The sequence below is a fragment of the Cyanistes caeruleus genome, chromosome 7, assembly GCF_971803275.1.
Source record: "Cyanistes caeruleus chromosome 7, bCyaCae1.hap1.1, whole genome shotgun sequence".
Lineage (NCBI taxonomy): Eukaryota > Metazoa > Chordata > Aves > Passeriformes > Paridae > Cyanistes > Cyanistes caeruleus.
Window position 1 is genome coordinate 7,980,454 of NC_141707.1, and position 16,044 is coordinate 7,996,497.

A 16,044-nucleotide genomic window follows, 5' to 3' on the forward strand; every position below is an offset into this window, starting at 1 on the left:
AAAGGGGGCCAGCATGGGGTTTAAAAATTTTGTACTCAGAAGACAAGTTCCATTACCAAGAAGGCTGTAGATGCTTCAAACCTCTGTAGTTGACCTGGGCACTGGAGGGAGAGCAGACAGCTTCTCTTCTCTGACTCAGCAATTCAGTAGGAAGTGATCAGAACCCTATGTATCCCATCATCAGCATTAGATTAGTCTTTAAAGGTGCTTATCACCACAAATGCTTTGGCACAAGAGGTCTGCCTGATACGTCTTCATTAATTTTCTCTCTCTCTCTCTGGACTACAATGTAGCCTTACATAGAAAACTACCTGCTTGGATCAGGACCCTGTGAGCTTGGAAAATGCAGCTTTCACACTTCAGCAAGCTGCCAGAGAAATATTGGTGCTTGTGTGTTATTTGCCATTGCCTTACCCGGAGAGCCCCGTGCTGAACACGACTTCCCCTGCTGTGGAGGACGGATAGCCAAAAGAATAGCCCTTCATCCTCATCCCATCTTCCAGCACCAAGTTTGCTGTCTGCACCTAAAGAAAAGCACGTGAAGAGGTTCAAACACAGAGGAAAGGCCTGAAGTTTATACAGGTAACACCTAGGACACCTGCTTTGCATGCCTAACACTGTAAGTATTCCTGCTTTTCTCCCACTCCCAGCTGCCAAGACACCACCTCTTTCACTAGTGAGCTCACAGCCCTCACTGCAAGCAGAGCACAAGAGGCCTCATGCTGCTGTTACTGTGGGATCACCCTTCCCCATCCCTCTAGTTCATTTTTTCCACGTATGACATCTTGCAGTTTACCACCATCACAACCCTGTAGGGAGAGGATCGCTTCCCTCCTCAGGGTTTGCTCAAGGCCTGCTGCTGACCCTGCTGGCTCTCATCCAGCTCTGACCTTGGATAGGTGATCAACTTCTGGTGCAACCATACAGCAATGCCACTAAAAATAAGTGTGTATTTTGTTGGTGTCAGACAGCAAAATGCAAAATACCAGCCTATTCTGCTGTAGGACACTCGACCAGAGGAGCTCATGGGTCAGGGGCCTATTTATGCCTCAGGGGTAGGCATAAATTGTCCCAGAAGAAGCAGCTATGAAACAAGCAGCCTAGAGGAACCCATACCTCTCCCAGAGAGTGTTGAGCAGAACTGAGTCCCACACTAACTGTGGGGTGCTTTAAAGACTTCTTCACTGTGTTACAGCCAAGGCAAATGGGACAGAGTGAGTTTTACAAAAGTCATTGTCACAACTGGGCCTTTGTGTGTATGAATAATGTACCACCCTCTCTGACCCCATTTGGAAACTAAACCTTTCTTACCCTGTCCAGGCGCTGGATGGGAAACCACCAGAGAACTCCACCTTCTAATAAATAAATAATGACTAAATTCACAGCAGAAATGACAAAATTAATTGGGAGATTCCCTCCAACAGCAGGATCACTGGTGACATGCAGAGGAAGAGTAAGCAAAGCTGCGAATAGATTTGCCAATGAATTCCTGGGCTTAAAATAATTTGGATGATGAACTTTCAAGACCCTGAAAAACCTCCACTTCCAGAAGGCAAGCACATCTCCCAGGCACAGGCAGAGTGACCACCTGTGGTCTGTGCCACAGGAGATGTGCCAAGCGTGTCCACAGGAAGCAGCTTTCTTCCTGATTTACCTTCATATTGGTTTCTTTCACAGAACTATTCCTCTTACTGGGATTTTTAAAAGAAAAATCAAGATCAATTTGCTGCAGAAGGGAGCTGGAGAGCTGCTTTCCATTAGCTGTAAATCAGATGAACAATCACAGCAAGGAGAAATTTCATTCTCGGTATTGAACATTTTGTAACCATCATGACAAACATTCATTTAGAGCCCCTCTGCAGTTACAAATACCACACAGATCAATTACTAATGTACTGCAAAATACACCAAAAATCAAACTGAGCTGCCAAGTAATTGAATTCTGTGCATCTGGGATGCTTTTAGCCTTGCCATTTTTTCCTCATTAATGTCAAACACCCAGTCAATCTCAAAAGATTTAGCCATAAGTTCTGGAACCCTCCCACACCATTGGACAGTTCAGTCAGCAAGACCAAAATCTCCCCCCTCCCCAGCAGTAAACAGAATGTTTGTGGCTAAATCCCCTAGGTTTAGACCCAATTAGAATGACAGGCTGGTGGGCTCCCTGCACATCTCACTTCAGAGAACTGCTGGACACTCAAAGCAGCACAGCACAGAGGTGCTGTGGGTGCCTCCCACTGGGCTTTGGACAGGACTTGTGCCCTTTCTGAAGCCTGGTGAAAACCCAGTGGAACACTGCTGGATAGTTTCTCCCAGCCTTGGTGTTAAAGATCCCTTTCCCCAGCAGGCCAAGGACTGCAGTCCACACAAAAAGCAACTCCATGTCCCACTACTGGGCACTCTCTGCTGCAGCTGCCTGAACTGTGGTCCTAAGTGCCACCAACCCTGTCAGAATCCTTCAGGAAACAAAGTCCACAATGATGGAATAGCCAGAAAATTTAAGATTCATCCAAGTTTTGAGCCCAGAGCAATTACTGAGCTCCAGAGCCTCACCCTCAGTATAGTACTTGACAGGGATCTGCATGGCCTTCCTCCCACCACAGCTCACCTCCTTTCTACACCAGACAGCACAGAAATCATTTCTGTTGAACAGAAGCCCTTATTATACTATTAGAGCCCCTACACAGTGTTCAAGTAATGCAGAAAAATGTCCCTGAGCACCCATAACCTGCCTGCAAGTTCAGCTATAGCAGGGGATAGATGTTCAAATGTTTCCCTCCCTTCCTTGATTTATTATTCTTAATTAAGTGGTCGGTTCATTGAGCATTCTCAAAGCAATTACTCTTGCTTACATTTCCAGTGGAGGTGTTACCATATCCCTAAGCTGCCAGCCTACCTTGTTTTTTCAGTTCTGTTTTTAAGGTGAAAAGTGATTTACAGGCTATAGAGAAGGCCTGCTGGCTCAAGCAGGGATCAGTTTTGAGGAATACTTACTTTCAAAAAGAGAACAAGCAGGAAGTAAACACCACCCCTAGAGCTTCCATGAGGTCCTTTTGTCTTCACCCCTCCCAAAAGCATCCCCACATAGCCTCAGATAAATCTCTGTTCTAATCTCAACTAAATTGTTTCTGCCACACACCCTCAATGTAAGATATGCCATTTGCAATCCGATTTCTTCTTCTTACACATCAGTAGCTTCACCTTTAGCAGAGGGCCCTGTGCTCTAAAGAGGCTGCAGTGCTCTTCAGGAGCTTTGAGGATGAAGATGGCTAACAGAAAGGGTCATGCCATTGATGTTGTGTTAATAGATTTTGTGCATTTTGTCAAAAAAAAGTCAAGTGGTTTAGGTCCCACTTCACCAAGCACTTCACACATCAAGCAAAGAAAGCAATTAAGAAGTTAAAAGTGAAACAAACCTAAATCCAGTAAGAAAGTAAGAAAGCAGATTAAATTAGTTCCAGATAGTTCCCTGCTGCTGCAACTCTTCCCATCTAAAAAGTGGAAGATAAATATCTGCAAAATCTCAAAATACCTACAGTACAATTGCACACAGCACAACAGTCTCTGCAACATTCCTTGGCTCACATCTGGCTGGCTACAGAACATCTCAGAAGCAGAGAAGAATCCAAAACCTCCAAGATTCCTCCTACAATAAAAAGCTGGTGCCACAACTGAGCTGCATTTCACTTTCCCAAGACCAAACAGCCAGCAACAAAGGAGTAGATTTCTCTTTGATAGAAAAATCAAACTGATTCTTACTCTTCTTCTAAGTACTCTGCTGCCACAGGCTGGAAATCTATCTGGACATGGCTAACAGTCAAGACTTTCTTGTATATATATTTACATCTGTCTGGTTTTGCTCTGGCACATTTGTTTCTGGCTAAAATTGAGAGAAGGAGGCAGGGTGAGAAAAAAGAATGAGTCAAGGTGAATGTCTTGGGATACACCAAAGAAGTTTCACACTTAGGATATTTTTGGGGGAGAAGCACTGGGTTAATTCCTTTATCATCCAAGACAAGCCCAAAGAAAAGCAAAGCAGGTACCATGGTAGAAAAGTCACAGTTCCTGTCAAGTTCACAACTTGAACTCTTCTCAAGGCTGTTCACAATAATTTCACAAATATTTGTTCACCACAAAACTCAAAGGAGAAGAGGGAAGCAAGCCAGATGAGGCACCTAGCACAAGTCACTGAGGATCCATGGAAATAAATGAGCACCCAACAGGAACAGTTCACTAAGTTCCCCCCTCTCTTTGGCAATGGGCTCCATTTTACATCCCCTACACCTCCAAAACAAGGAGTGGAGCACCTTGTGACTCATCTTTAACTTCCTCACCCACCTCTCTCCTCTCCTTGCAGCCACTGTCCCATTTCTTCCCACCTGCCTGAAATCCATTTGAAGAGTCCTTCCACAGTAATCTGAAATAGCTGCTAAAGCCAGCACTCTACAAAATTTCCCTCATTTCTGACTACATTTTTAGCTCATTCCTGGTGGTTTTTAGAGCTCTCCCAAACCTCTCCTTACTGAGCCAGCTGTGACAAGACACCTATTTATTGTTCATACCACCTTTACATGCCCATTTAACTACATTGGCCTCAGAAGAGCATTAAACAACAAGAGCTTCAAACTGAAATTTCTCTGCCTGTTCCTGAATTTTTAACAATCTTGATGAACCTGAAACCAGTGATGAGAACATCCCTACTGAGAGCCCTGAGGGGTCTCTGGTCTGCTCTCTGCCCCTCTTTTCACTCACTGATGCCCATCTCTTCTTTAGGATGTAATCATCTTTAGATGTAATAGGGAAATATGGACCTATGAGTCCCCACATCTAACACTTCTCATCCTGTTTTCCCACACAGGGTGATTTAACTGGACAGAATGCATAATTGAGAGAAGAATTATTAGGCATTCTTCTAAAACTACCACTTCTCCCTCATGCTAATACTTAACTTACACATGGGTTAGATGCTTTCATTGTATTCTGTTACATTTCCTAAAACAGAGAAAAGGAAATTAAAGGCAACTAAATGCTCGTTTAAGCCTGCAATAATGGAAAAATGAGACCATTACCTAATATTGCCATTAGTCCACACACAGCATCATGGATCATAGAATGCCCTGAGTTGGAAAGGATCCACCAGGCTCATCAAGTTCATCCAACTCCTGTCCCTGCAAAGGACAGCCCCAAGAATCCCATCATGTGCCTGAGAGTATTGTCCAAACATCTCTTGAACTCTTGCATGCTTGGGGCCATGACTTATAATTAGTTGTATTTCACTCTTTCCTCAGATTTCTGATAAACACCCATTACTAATGCTGGCTGAAACACCAGGCTCAGCCAGAGGTCACTTGGTCACTTGCCTCACAACTAGACTTAATTTCCACACTCTGATGCAAAGGAACTGGGAACTCACATGCTGGAGGAAGACATATAAACAGGAGCACTTCTTGCCTTATCCTGAATTCCTCTGCAGAGGAAATTTTAAAAGTATCATAGAATCAGAGAATGGTTTGAGTTGGAAGGGAGCTTAAAGACCATCGTGTTCCAATCCCTTGCCATGAGCAGAGACATCTTCCACTGGAAGGCTGCTCAGAGCCCTGTCCAACCTGGCCTTGAACACCTCCAGGGATGTGGCAGCCACAGCTTCTCTGGGCAACCTGTTGCCAGTGCCTCACCACCTTCAGAGGAAAGAATTTTTTTTTGCTGATATCTAAATATTCTCTGTCAGTTTGGATCCGTTCCCCTTTGTCCTGTCAAGTACTGGGTGTGTTGCAAGGAGCTCAGAGAACTCCTGGAAAATGAGTGGCTGTGGGACAGGTGAGAAGAAGCCCTAGTCCTCAGTGGACAGAAGTGATACTGATCAGCCTTCTAGAGCACCCTGCCAGGTAAGGCAGCACCTGCAGTCCAAACCTCTCCGTGCTCTTCCCTATGGTCTCTGAAACACCACTCCTCCAGCTGCTAATTCTATTGCACTCTTCAATTCAACACAACGCCTGTGCAAAAGTGACTTTCAAATGCAAAGTGCATGCTGAGAGAGCTCACACTACACTTCAGTGGGACAGAGCTCCCACACAAAGTCCCATGTCACCCACTTATTGCAGTTCCTGTAGCAAAGAGCACTAGAAAGCTGGGGAAATCAAGAGTTCTCCAGCCCCAGTAAATCAAGAGCTGACACACTGATGCTTTCACAAGAGTTGTCAACCTCTCCAATTAATCTCAGAGCCATTGTAGTTTCTAATACATTGAAAATGGATTCTGTATGGATTCAGTAGGATTAATTACATGCCTTAAGTGATGCATGATTTTAAATATTCAGCCAATTAATCTCATCTGGACTGAAAGATCTGTTCTGTTAGCTATCAATCCTATAGAAGGGTGAGTTGTTTCTAAAGAAAATAACATATAATAATTAACTGAAACCCTGAACTTCCACCTTGCAATTTACCTTGTAACTTCCATTCCAGACTAGACAAAAGTGTGTTTGCTTAGCTAATAAAACCATTTAGCCAAGCAACCCCCTTGCTTAGGGTTCAGACCAATTTCCTCTGGTTCACGTCTCTAGGTAAGCCCTGTTATCTGCAGCAAGATATCTCTGCATGCCAAACACATCTATTAAACAACAGCAGTTCAGTCACTGTTACCTTGATGCTCAACAGTCTGGTGCCTGTCCTTGAGAAACTCCAGTGATCAGCAGACACATTGCAAAACTTCAATCTGCCTTTTAAAGTCTTCACCACTTTGCAAGCTGTCAAAATTCTTGTCATCTCGAAAGCTGCCAATGGGCAACTAAAGTTTAAAGAACAAAACAGAAAACAAAAATCTGCTTCTGTGTATTTCTTCAAGATTTGGTGCTGACAATACAGTCTTGCAGATGACAGGGGAAGAGAACAGAGGCACGGCATGCACACTGAACGGACTGTACAGCACTGCCCTCCACCTTCCCATTTATTCTGCCATTAAAAGCCCCAGGTGCAGCCCCACCTCCTCCCACCCCTCTGCAGAGAGGTGCTTGCTCAGGCACCCTTGCAACACTGCTCCTCAGGCTGGTCTCTGAGCACTGTCACAGGGGTTTAACTCAGGCCAGGCACCACCTGGAACACAGCAAAGCCTGGAAGAGAAATCACCCCAAGATTACAAGAGCATGTAGTGGCAGGACAAGGGGGAGTGGGTTCAAACTGAAAGAGAGCAGGTTTGGATTAGCCATTAGGAAGGAATTTTTCCCTGTTAGGGCAGGGTGGCCTTGGCACAGGTTTGCCCAGAGCAGCTGTGGCTGCCCCATCCCTGGAAGTGTTGAAAGTCAGGTTGGATGGGGCTTGCCCTAGTGGAAGGTGTCCCAGCCATGGCAGGGTGTTGAACTGGATGATTTTCAACATCCCCTTCCAACTCAAAGCATTCCATGGCTCTGAACAGCACAGGCTGCTCACAGTGTGGTTTGGAGAGCTCTCAAACGTGGGGTGTGCACCCTGGCTGGTGGGACAACCCATGGCTGCAACAAGCATCCTTGTACTAAAGGATGTGGAGCAGGAATACCAAATTCCATGGAAAGACAAAATCTTCGTTCTGTGTTTGGAGAGCATGCACCAACACAGGTTCCAAAGAGCTGTCTGTCTTCAAATAAATAAAAAATAAGTTTTTCACAACAAAAAATAAATGGTTTCCAAAGAAGAACATCTTTGGGTAACATTTCAATGGTGAACACATGAAATAAGGTGAAGTTTTTCACATATTGTTCCCTAACTACAGATCTTTGTGACTATAATCTTTGTGACTCTTCATAAAGAATAACACTCCTCATTAGCCAGAGATGAAAATGCCTCATTAAGACAAAAACTGGGGGAGAAGTATGTCCATTTATTATTCTTGAAGAACTAAAAAAGAAGAGGCCTCTTTTGAAACCCAGGTGATCAAAGTTTTAATTGGCTGAAAGCAATATATATATATACACACAGAGTTTTTTTGTGCAGCTGGACACATTCTGCTGTAAAGGATTTTGCACAAGAGACACAAGATTTGGCTTTCTGCAAACAAACAAAAACAAATAAATACAGGAGACTGGAAAATGTTTTTGTCAGTTCTTTCTCCATTTGCTTGGCTCTAGTCTGTAGTGATCCAGAAGCCAAAGCTATGCTTTATATTTGACCCTGCTGTTTTCCCTATTTTCATGCATGTTTTGTTATCAAAATTGATTAAGCCCACCTCAGACCTTCTGAGGTTAGAAAGGTTATACCTCCAGTATAAGAATCTTAAAGCCTCCCCCATGATGAAGGAATTTCTCTCTGCCAAAACCAGGAGAAAACTTCCAAGCTATTAGTCTCACTGCCAACATGCTGGAAAAAAGGTCACAAATCCTGACACCTTAAGGCCAGGAAATATATAATGTATTCCCTAAAGAAGCCTCAGCTCTGAAAAACCTGTAAACACACAAACAAGCCTTCTGAGGATTGGATAGATTTTAATTGTGCTTAACATAAAGACCAGAAAAGGCAGAATCACTAAGAAATGGAATCAATGAGGAAAAAGAAAGAATAGAATTGCGGAAGAAGAGCAGAGATCCGTGGTTTTATGAAAATGAAAGCACACTGCCTAAGCTTGCTGGTACATGACTTCCACTTGTAGCATCCTTACAGAAAGAAAGTTTGAGCAGTGGCTCTGGAGGAAGGATGTCTATCAGAGAAATCAGGAATGGCAGAAGATTCACTCAGACAAGAACAGTTCAAGTACTGGGGAAGAAAAGTGGGAAATTGCAATTCTGGCTTCCTTACCATGTCTTGGGTGTTTGCAGAAAAGCAGAGTGCCTTTTGCTTCATATCCAGTTACACTATTGTACAGAGAGAGGGACTGGGGGAAGGAGAGCAAAATGCTCAGTAAAATGAGGAACTTTTTGTTACCATTTACAAGTGGAAAACCCCAGAAACAAAATTCATCACGCAGCCCCACTGGACCGTAAAATGAAACAAAATCAGTGGTCTGTGGCTTTGCAAATCCCCACAGACAAGAGATTCAGAGAATGCTAAGTACCTACATTTTCAGATGTTTAAAACAAAGTGCTTGATCTTAAGAGAAATGCCCCAGATCTTAAGATCTTAAGATCTTAAGATGCCCCAGAAGTGATGCCCCAAATGGAAGCACCTAAAACCAACAACAGGGAAGCTCTGCTTTAAGCAATGCAGGATTTTTCATTTTCAAGTTTTCTGTAAAAAGCACAAAGCAGTTCCAATCTTGCTCAAGAGGCAAGAGATCAGGGCCAATTTGTGAGCCTGTTGGGCTGGATTCACATCACTACAAGCCCCAAGTAATTGCCTTCAGCTCAGTGGAGCTTCAAGTGGCAAAAGTCTCCCAGGACTGGGACAAGTGTAACAAGCAGCCCACATGAATTGTTTGGGACCTATTTCTTATGGGTGGGAGCAGAGAAAAGATTTTTTTCCCTCCTTATGTCCTTCAGATACTCTTGGAAATCTCTCCTGCCCATATGGCAGATTGTGTCTGATTTCTGACCACCCTGTCTTGCCTCCACTAAATCACATTTGAAAAATATTGACTGGAAAAGCAGAATAGTTGAAAGTTCCAGCAAAACTGCAATTCTCTGCCACCACTGGGAAGAAGACAAATATTCTCCTCCACCTCTACCTCTACAGCTCACACAAAATCCCTCAAAGCGATTTTGAAACCCTCTCTTCCATTTCAAAGCAAGCTCCACTTGCTTCCCTAGGAACTTATAATGAAGAGTTTTGCAAGCACCTGAAAAAATATTGAGAATGCCCATATATTTCCTAATCAGGTGTTAGTTTATCAAGTGAGATCACTGCAGAACTAGGCAGCAATTTTTGATCAAACCTCATTACCTCAGAGACAATAGCTTACTTTATGTGCAGTATGTAGTGGGGGAATAAACCAAGTTCTCTTGTTCATATGGAAATGAGTTAATAGGATCCAGACATTCCCCATCACCCAGTCCTCTTGGATTGCTGCAGGAGAGAAAGCTGCTTTGATCCAATCTCAGATGCAATAGAGCATTTCAAGAAAACCCTATGATGTTTAGAAAATGGCAAAGAAACACGAGCTGAGAATTTCAAAACTAAAGCTGGCCTTCACCTGTGAATATACAGAGAAACTGAAAGGAATAAGGAATAAAAAGGAATAAGAACCAAGCCTTACCCCTCAGCTCTCCTGAATTATGTTGTTTAAGCCACAGACAGAACATGGGGTTTTTTCCACGGAGATTTCTCTATTTTAGAGAAGGTCTGGAGAAAAAGGTATTTTAAATTTTAACAGGAGTGGTTCTCAGATCTTCAAATTCAGGTGCTGCTTTTTGATCCAGTCTTACTAACTCACATGATTGTGCCAGGAATAATTCAATACAAACTCAGATGATTTTTATTTTTTTAGATGGAAACAATTCCAAGTGACAACACAAGCACAATAAATAAAAATTGACTTCTCCTAGCTGCCCACTGTACTTTTGTTTTCCATCCAGCTCAGTGCCTCCCTGAGACACAAAGTGCTCAGTCCTCTTCAGTCACAAGTCCTTTCTACCAGTGAGATCTGGCTTTTTTTGTCCTCACTTTCTCCCAGTTTCTGTGCATAAGTAGCAGTCTCCCTGCTTTTTTACATGACTCAAGTCATACACAAGTGCAATTTGTGACTGCTTCTCATCTAGAAATAGCAAGGATCCTACAAAACCTTAACTATTTCTTGCAGAAGGTAATAATCCATATGAAAACCAGCACAAAATCTGTTTTTAACAGCACAATTTAGATGTTGTTATTATTAAGCCCCAACCTCACAGAAAACAAGTGTTTCTGGGTAAAGAAGAACACAAAAACCTGAGTCCTGAGCCAATGTAAATTGTACAAACAAGGTGCTTTGAACAGGACATACAAACTTCATGTTGGCAAGGGCCTGAGAAACAAAATTCCAAAATTCAGGCTGTCCTTCTCATGATCTTTGGCTGACAAAGGCCCAGCCTGAAGAAAACATGAATACATTCATAGTTAGGGGTGGAAAACACAGTACCCATAACTCAAAACATCTTCCTAATTCAGTCTGAACATCACTTTTTGTTTGGGAGTCCAAACAAACAAAAAAGTATAAAGAAATGTCTTAAATTGAGTTGCCCAAAATCTGATTTTATTAAGTACTGCAAGTAGTTATTTTCACTACTACAGAACACTTTTTTTTAAATTACTTTTCCTCTTTTGAATTAAAAAAAAATTCCTTCTGATTGGTTTTTTAAAACACAAACCTAAAAGCAAATTTCAGTTAGCACAATAAGTGAAGAGCTTCATTTTGATATTTCAATTGAAATGTCAAAAAGAATCAGAATCAAACTGAGATGCCGTGTCATTTTCCTTCAAAAACATTAGTTCAGTCTAGCTGACATCTAAGAGCAATTCAGTTCTGTGAGGTAAATAGTTTGCTCTGGAAGCAGACCCTCATGCCATATTCATAAAATGAATAAAATGGAAAAAAAAACTTGCCTCAAAACAACCAAAGTATCCAGGGATGGTAGAAAATACCACAGGAATTCAGGGTACAAAAGTCTTTGCAAGCACTCAACAGGGCCTGTTTCAATTAACATCCTATGTGATAGTTTTAAAAGCTAATAAAGACTTCATTTTGTAAGGAAAAGCAATACAACAGCATCATTGAAAATCTCAAACCAGTGTGAATTTCAAGCCATGTGAAAGAGCTTTCTAAAAAAAATAGCAAATCTCTTACTAATTCTGAATTGCCTAACTTGGCACCTCCCTTCTTTTCCAAATTTTGTCTATAAGCAAAAATCAAGACAGCTTTTTTGATGAGTAAAGGGAGTTTATAAAATGCTTGTCAATAACTATTCCACATTAGAGAAAATCTATTTTCAAGGAGATTACAGTTTTTATTAAGGCTTGAACAGGGTGCACTCCTCTGTCTGGGATACGGAGCTCATGCTCCACCCAAACTTGACAAAGATAAGGCTCTTATCTTCAGCAAGAGAAAAAGAATCAACATCTTAAAAACGGGTCAAATTTCATTGCTGCTGAGATTAGCAGCTCCTCTTAGATCAGCTGACTCGGGAGAAACAGAGAAAACCCTTGCAGTGACTGGAAAAGACTGCTGTGACTCCAACAGGTCAATTTTGGAAAGTCCTTAGTCAGCCAAAGCCCCGAGCAGGCAGAAGAGCTGTGCCAGGGGGTGATAAGGATAACCCAAAGTGCAGTTTGTTCCCACCACCAGCACCACGCCTCCAGACACAACTCCTGCTCCCACGGTGATGCAACAGGGAGAGACTGGCCCCAAAAAATCTCTGAGGTGCCCAGAAGGCGTCTGCAGTGTTTGACTTCAGGCTGGAGCCAAACTCCATTTACTGGAAGATCTTTGGAGGGAGCAGCATTTCTCGTTCCCTGGGATTTTCCTAAAAGACATTTTTTTTTACAAATGGGGGCCAGGATTGGCAGTCATCCTTTTTCCCCTGTGATTCCAGAGGCTCATGCATTTCACTGGCTTGTTACTGTGGATCATTAAAAACACCAAACTGGCTTTACAAAAGGGTCTACACAAATCCATGCTACACATCCTTTACAGAGGTTAAAAATAACATGATCTTACAATGCAGGATTAGCCACATTTGCTCAAGATTCCTGTTTACACTTGCTTCCTTCTGTAGCAGCCCTGTCATGGGTGAATATGTGATAGGTTTTTATAGCCCAGTGTGTTTGGTGTATCAAAGAAAACTAAAATTGACTTGCCATTGATTACATTATAAATATTTATTTATTTATTATTACTTTATTAATTTATTTATTCATATATATATTATAAATAATTAGGCTTTTATCTAGGATGAAGGCTACAACATACATTGTCCCCAAGCTGCTAATTTATGCATAGAACTCTTTATGTGCATTTGCACATGCAGTGTTCATTGGGCAGATTTGTCTTTTGTCTTTGATTTGATTGTCATTCTTTCCCCACTCACATATAATTCCACTAAAAACAAAAATTCTATGACTGAATCATTTTCCTGGACATTTTGACCTGGATCAGACCACTTGGTCCAGCCTTCTTGGTGGGCACAGAGGATCTTGGCCAGACCCATCACACACAGCCCTGTGATCTGTGATCTTGGGTCTTTGACCAGGGCAACCCAGAAGGGAAATAAGGAAATAAATAGAGGAAACATCCATCAGAAGAGATAAGCAGCACAACAGAAATGTGTGTTATAGACATTTCTGTTTCCTAGAACAAAAGGTACTCACAGCCAGGCACTCTGAAGTGGGATTCACAGGACAGCTACCTGTTGCCTGGACTGCAACAAAACCCAGATAAAACAGGCTTCTTGTTCCCAGGACATTAGTGGGTCAGGCCTAAAGCTGCCTTCATTTTAAAGAAAAAAAAGCAGCTCCACTGAGCTGGTGTAACACAGGATCAGCCTCAACAATTAGCTCAAGTATCTGGGTAAAGTGTCCTCTCCTAACCTCAACTGAGCAAGAAATACTCTCTTAATAATATGCCCTAAAATCTCATTTACCATGACAGATGTCACACCCAGCCACAAGACAGGCTCAAAGCTGCATTTAGGGAGATTCAGACTTAATGTTAAGAAAGGCTTTCTTTACTGAGAGGGTGGTCAAACACTGGAAGAGGCTTCCCACAGGTTGATGCCCCAAACCTGAGAGTGTTTAAATTTCACACTATAACTTTGGCCAGCCCTGCAGTGATCAGGCAGTTGGGCTGGATGATCCTTGTAGGTCCCTTCCAACTAAAGTATGCCATATGAAAAGAAAGTTTTCTACAGAAAGCTTTTTCCCTAATTTCCTGAGACTAAAAGTGAATTAATCATCCCTCCAGTATAAACTTTTTTCCTTTGGAAAGGAGATACACAACGTATCTCTCCAGTTTCTTACCCTTTAGCACCTGTGCAGTGCTAGCTGTCCCTGGTTTTGCTGGGAGGGAGAGTTAACATTTCATAGGAGTTACTTAATGTGGCCTTGGCCTCTCATCTTACATGCAGCATCTGTGATCAATCAGCATTTTCCTTCTTGCTTCATGCTCCAGATTGGAAGGATTTGCAAAATTTGTTTGTCTGAACCTTTTCCTCACTCCTAATTTATTTTTTTTTTCTTCCTGTGAACACCCTGGGGGGGAAAGGCAAAGATAAAAAGCTTTGACTGTTGCACACAGGGCTATGCACTGAAGCATTTTCTTTAATTTACACACAGATACCCATTAGGCAGACACACACGTGAGGATGCACATCTCTCCTCAAACAGCACAGCAAAGTCTTGCTATATGGATCTGTAATGTCATTTGAGCAGGGATATGATTTTGGCTGACTAAAAACATTTTTAGGGCTGGAGAGCAATGAGGTTTGAAGAAGTAATTGATGCTGTCAGGTAAGCGTTCAGGACTTCAGCCTCAGAACTCCAGCACGGTCTCTCCAGATGGCATTGCTGTAATAGCAAGGGAGCTTCATGAGCTAGTCAGTCATAAGTCTGTATCATGCTCCATGGGGATGGCAGGCACTAGATAAAGTTTTATACCCAGTAATACACAGAATCCCAGGATGGGTCAGGCTGGAAGGGAGCACACTGCCTCATCTGGTCCAACCCTCCTGCTCCAGCAGGGCTCATCCAGAGCACACAGCACAGGATTGTGTCCAGATGGGTCTGGAGTATCCCCAGTGAGGGAGACTCCACACCCTCTCTGGCCTCTGTTTGAAAAGTTCTTCCTCCTGTCCAGGTGGAACTTCCTGAGCCATTCCTGGTGTGCCATTGCTGGGCCCCACAGAGCAGAGCCTGGTCCCTGCTCTGAGCCCTCCCTGCAGACAGGGACAGACAGGGATGAGGGCTCTTCTCATCTGTGTCTTCTGTTGAGGTCAAACATCCCCAGTTCCCTCAGCCCAGGAGATGCTCCAGACCCTTCTTCATCTCTGCAGCCTCCACTGGAGCCACTCCAGGAGTTCCCTGTCCCTCTTGTACCAAGAAGCTGAGAACTCCAGACTCCGGTCCCTCACCAGAGGTGAGTAGAAGGGCAGTGCAATGCTCTTCCTAATTCATCCCAGGATTCCTGAGGCCTTCCTGGCCACAGGGGTACACTGCTGGCTCGTGGACAGCTTGATGTTCACCAGGATGCTCAGGTCCTTCTCTGCAGAGCAGCTTTCCAGCCTGCAGAGGTGTGTGGGGTTAATGCACACTGCTGTACTTTAACAGACACAGCATTTTCCTTAACACAATCCCTAGGAACAGTCTCCTCCCCACAATGAGCAGCTGCCTCAAAGACAATCTCAATCTTTTGAGCGAGGGCTCTCACTGCACATCTTACAGGAGGGCACAAAGCACTGGCTGACATGTGAGTGCTGAGGTTTTAGATGCAGTTAGGCTGCCCTTCCCCTGAAGATATTCTGAGCTGTATTGTCCCTGTCACCCGTTTCACTCTGACACCTAAAAATGTTCAGCAAGATTTAAATCAACCAACCCACGGGATCATGGAATCACTCTACATCCCAAAGGCAGCAGGTCCTAATTCTTGGTTCATCTGGAGAGGACAGGGTGTCAAATACTGAACAGTTTTGTCTCTTTCAGCTTCAGGAAAGACAAAGCAGGGGATCACTGAGGAAAACCAGGGAGCTCCAGTTCATACTGAAAAGGCCAAGGGAACACAAGATGTTTTTCCTTCTTCCTCTAAGCACACAGACCTCCACCTCAAAGAGCACAGGAGCTAACCACAGAGCTGGAGACACCAAAAAGGCCTGGGTAGTGCTCTGACAACTGCACTCTGAACTTCCTGGATCAAGTTCCTTGCACTACCAGAGTCAGGAGTGTCAACATGGTACAGGACTATCACAAAAAAAACCCAAAACACGCACATCTGTGGATTTGATTTAGCCCCACAACAGTCAAAGCTGGGGGCTGAATATATCAAATATATGTAGGGGGTTTTAAGCCCACTTCCACTAAGAGTAAACACAGGGTTTAGTTTTCAGATAGTTTATTTCACGAACAGATGTGGTTATAATTATATTAGATTTTAGTAAAACGAGAAATCAAATTGTATAGCAGAGTA

The 16,044-nt window shown here is 43.1% G+C and overlaps 1 protein-coding gene across 1 annotated transcript in view; it reads right to left on the bottom strand.

Moving 5' to 3' along the window:
- The window catches only part of CPS1 (carbamoyl-phosphate synthase 1), an 88,387-nt gene extending 81,623 nt beyond the window's left edge, over positions 1 to 6,764 (bottom strand). The window contains 2 exon segments of the mRNA XM_023930633.2: positions 415 to 524; positions 6,642 to 6,764. Of these exon segments, the coding sequence (XP_023786401.2) occupies positions 415 to 524; positions 6,642 to 6,764 (233 nt within the window).
- Between the last annotated feature and the right edge of the window lie 9,280 nt (positions 6,765 to 16,044).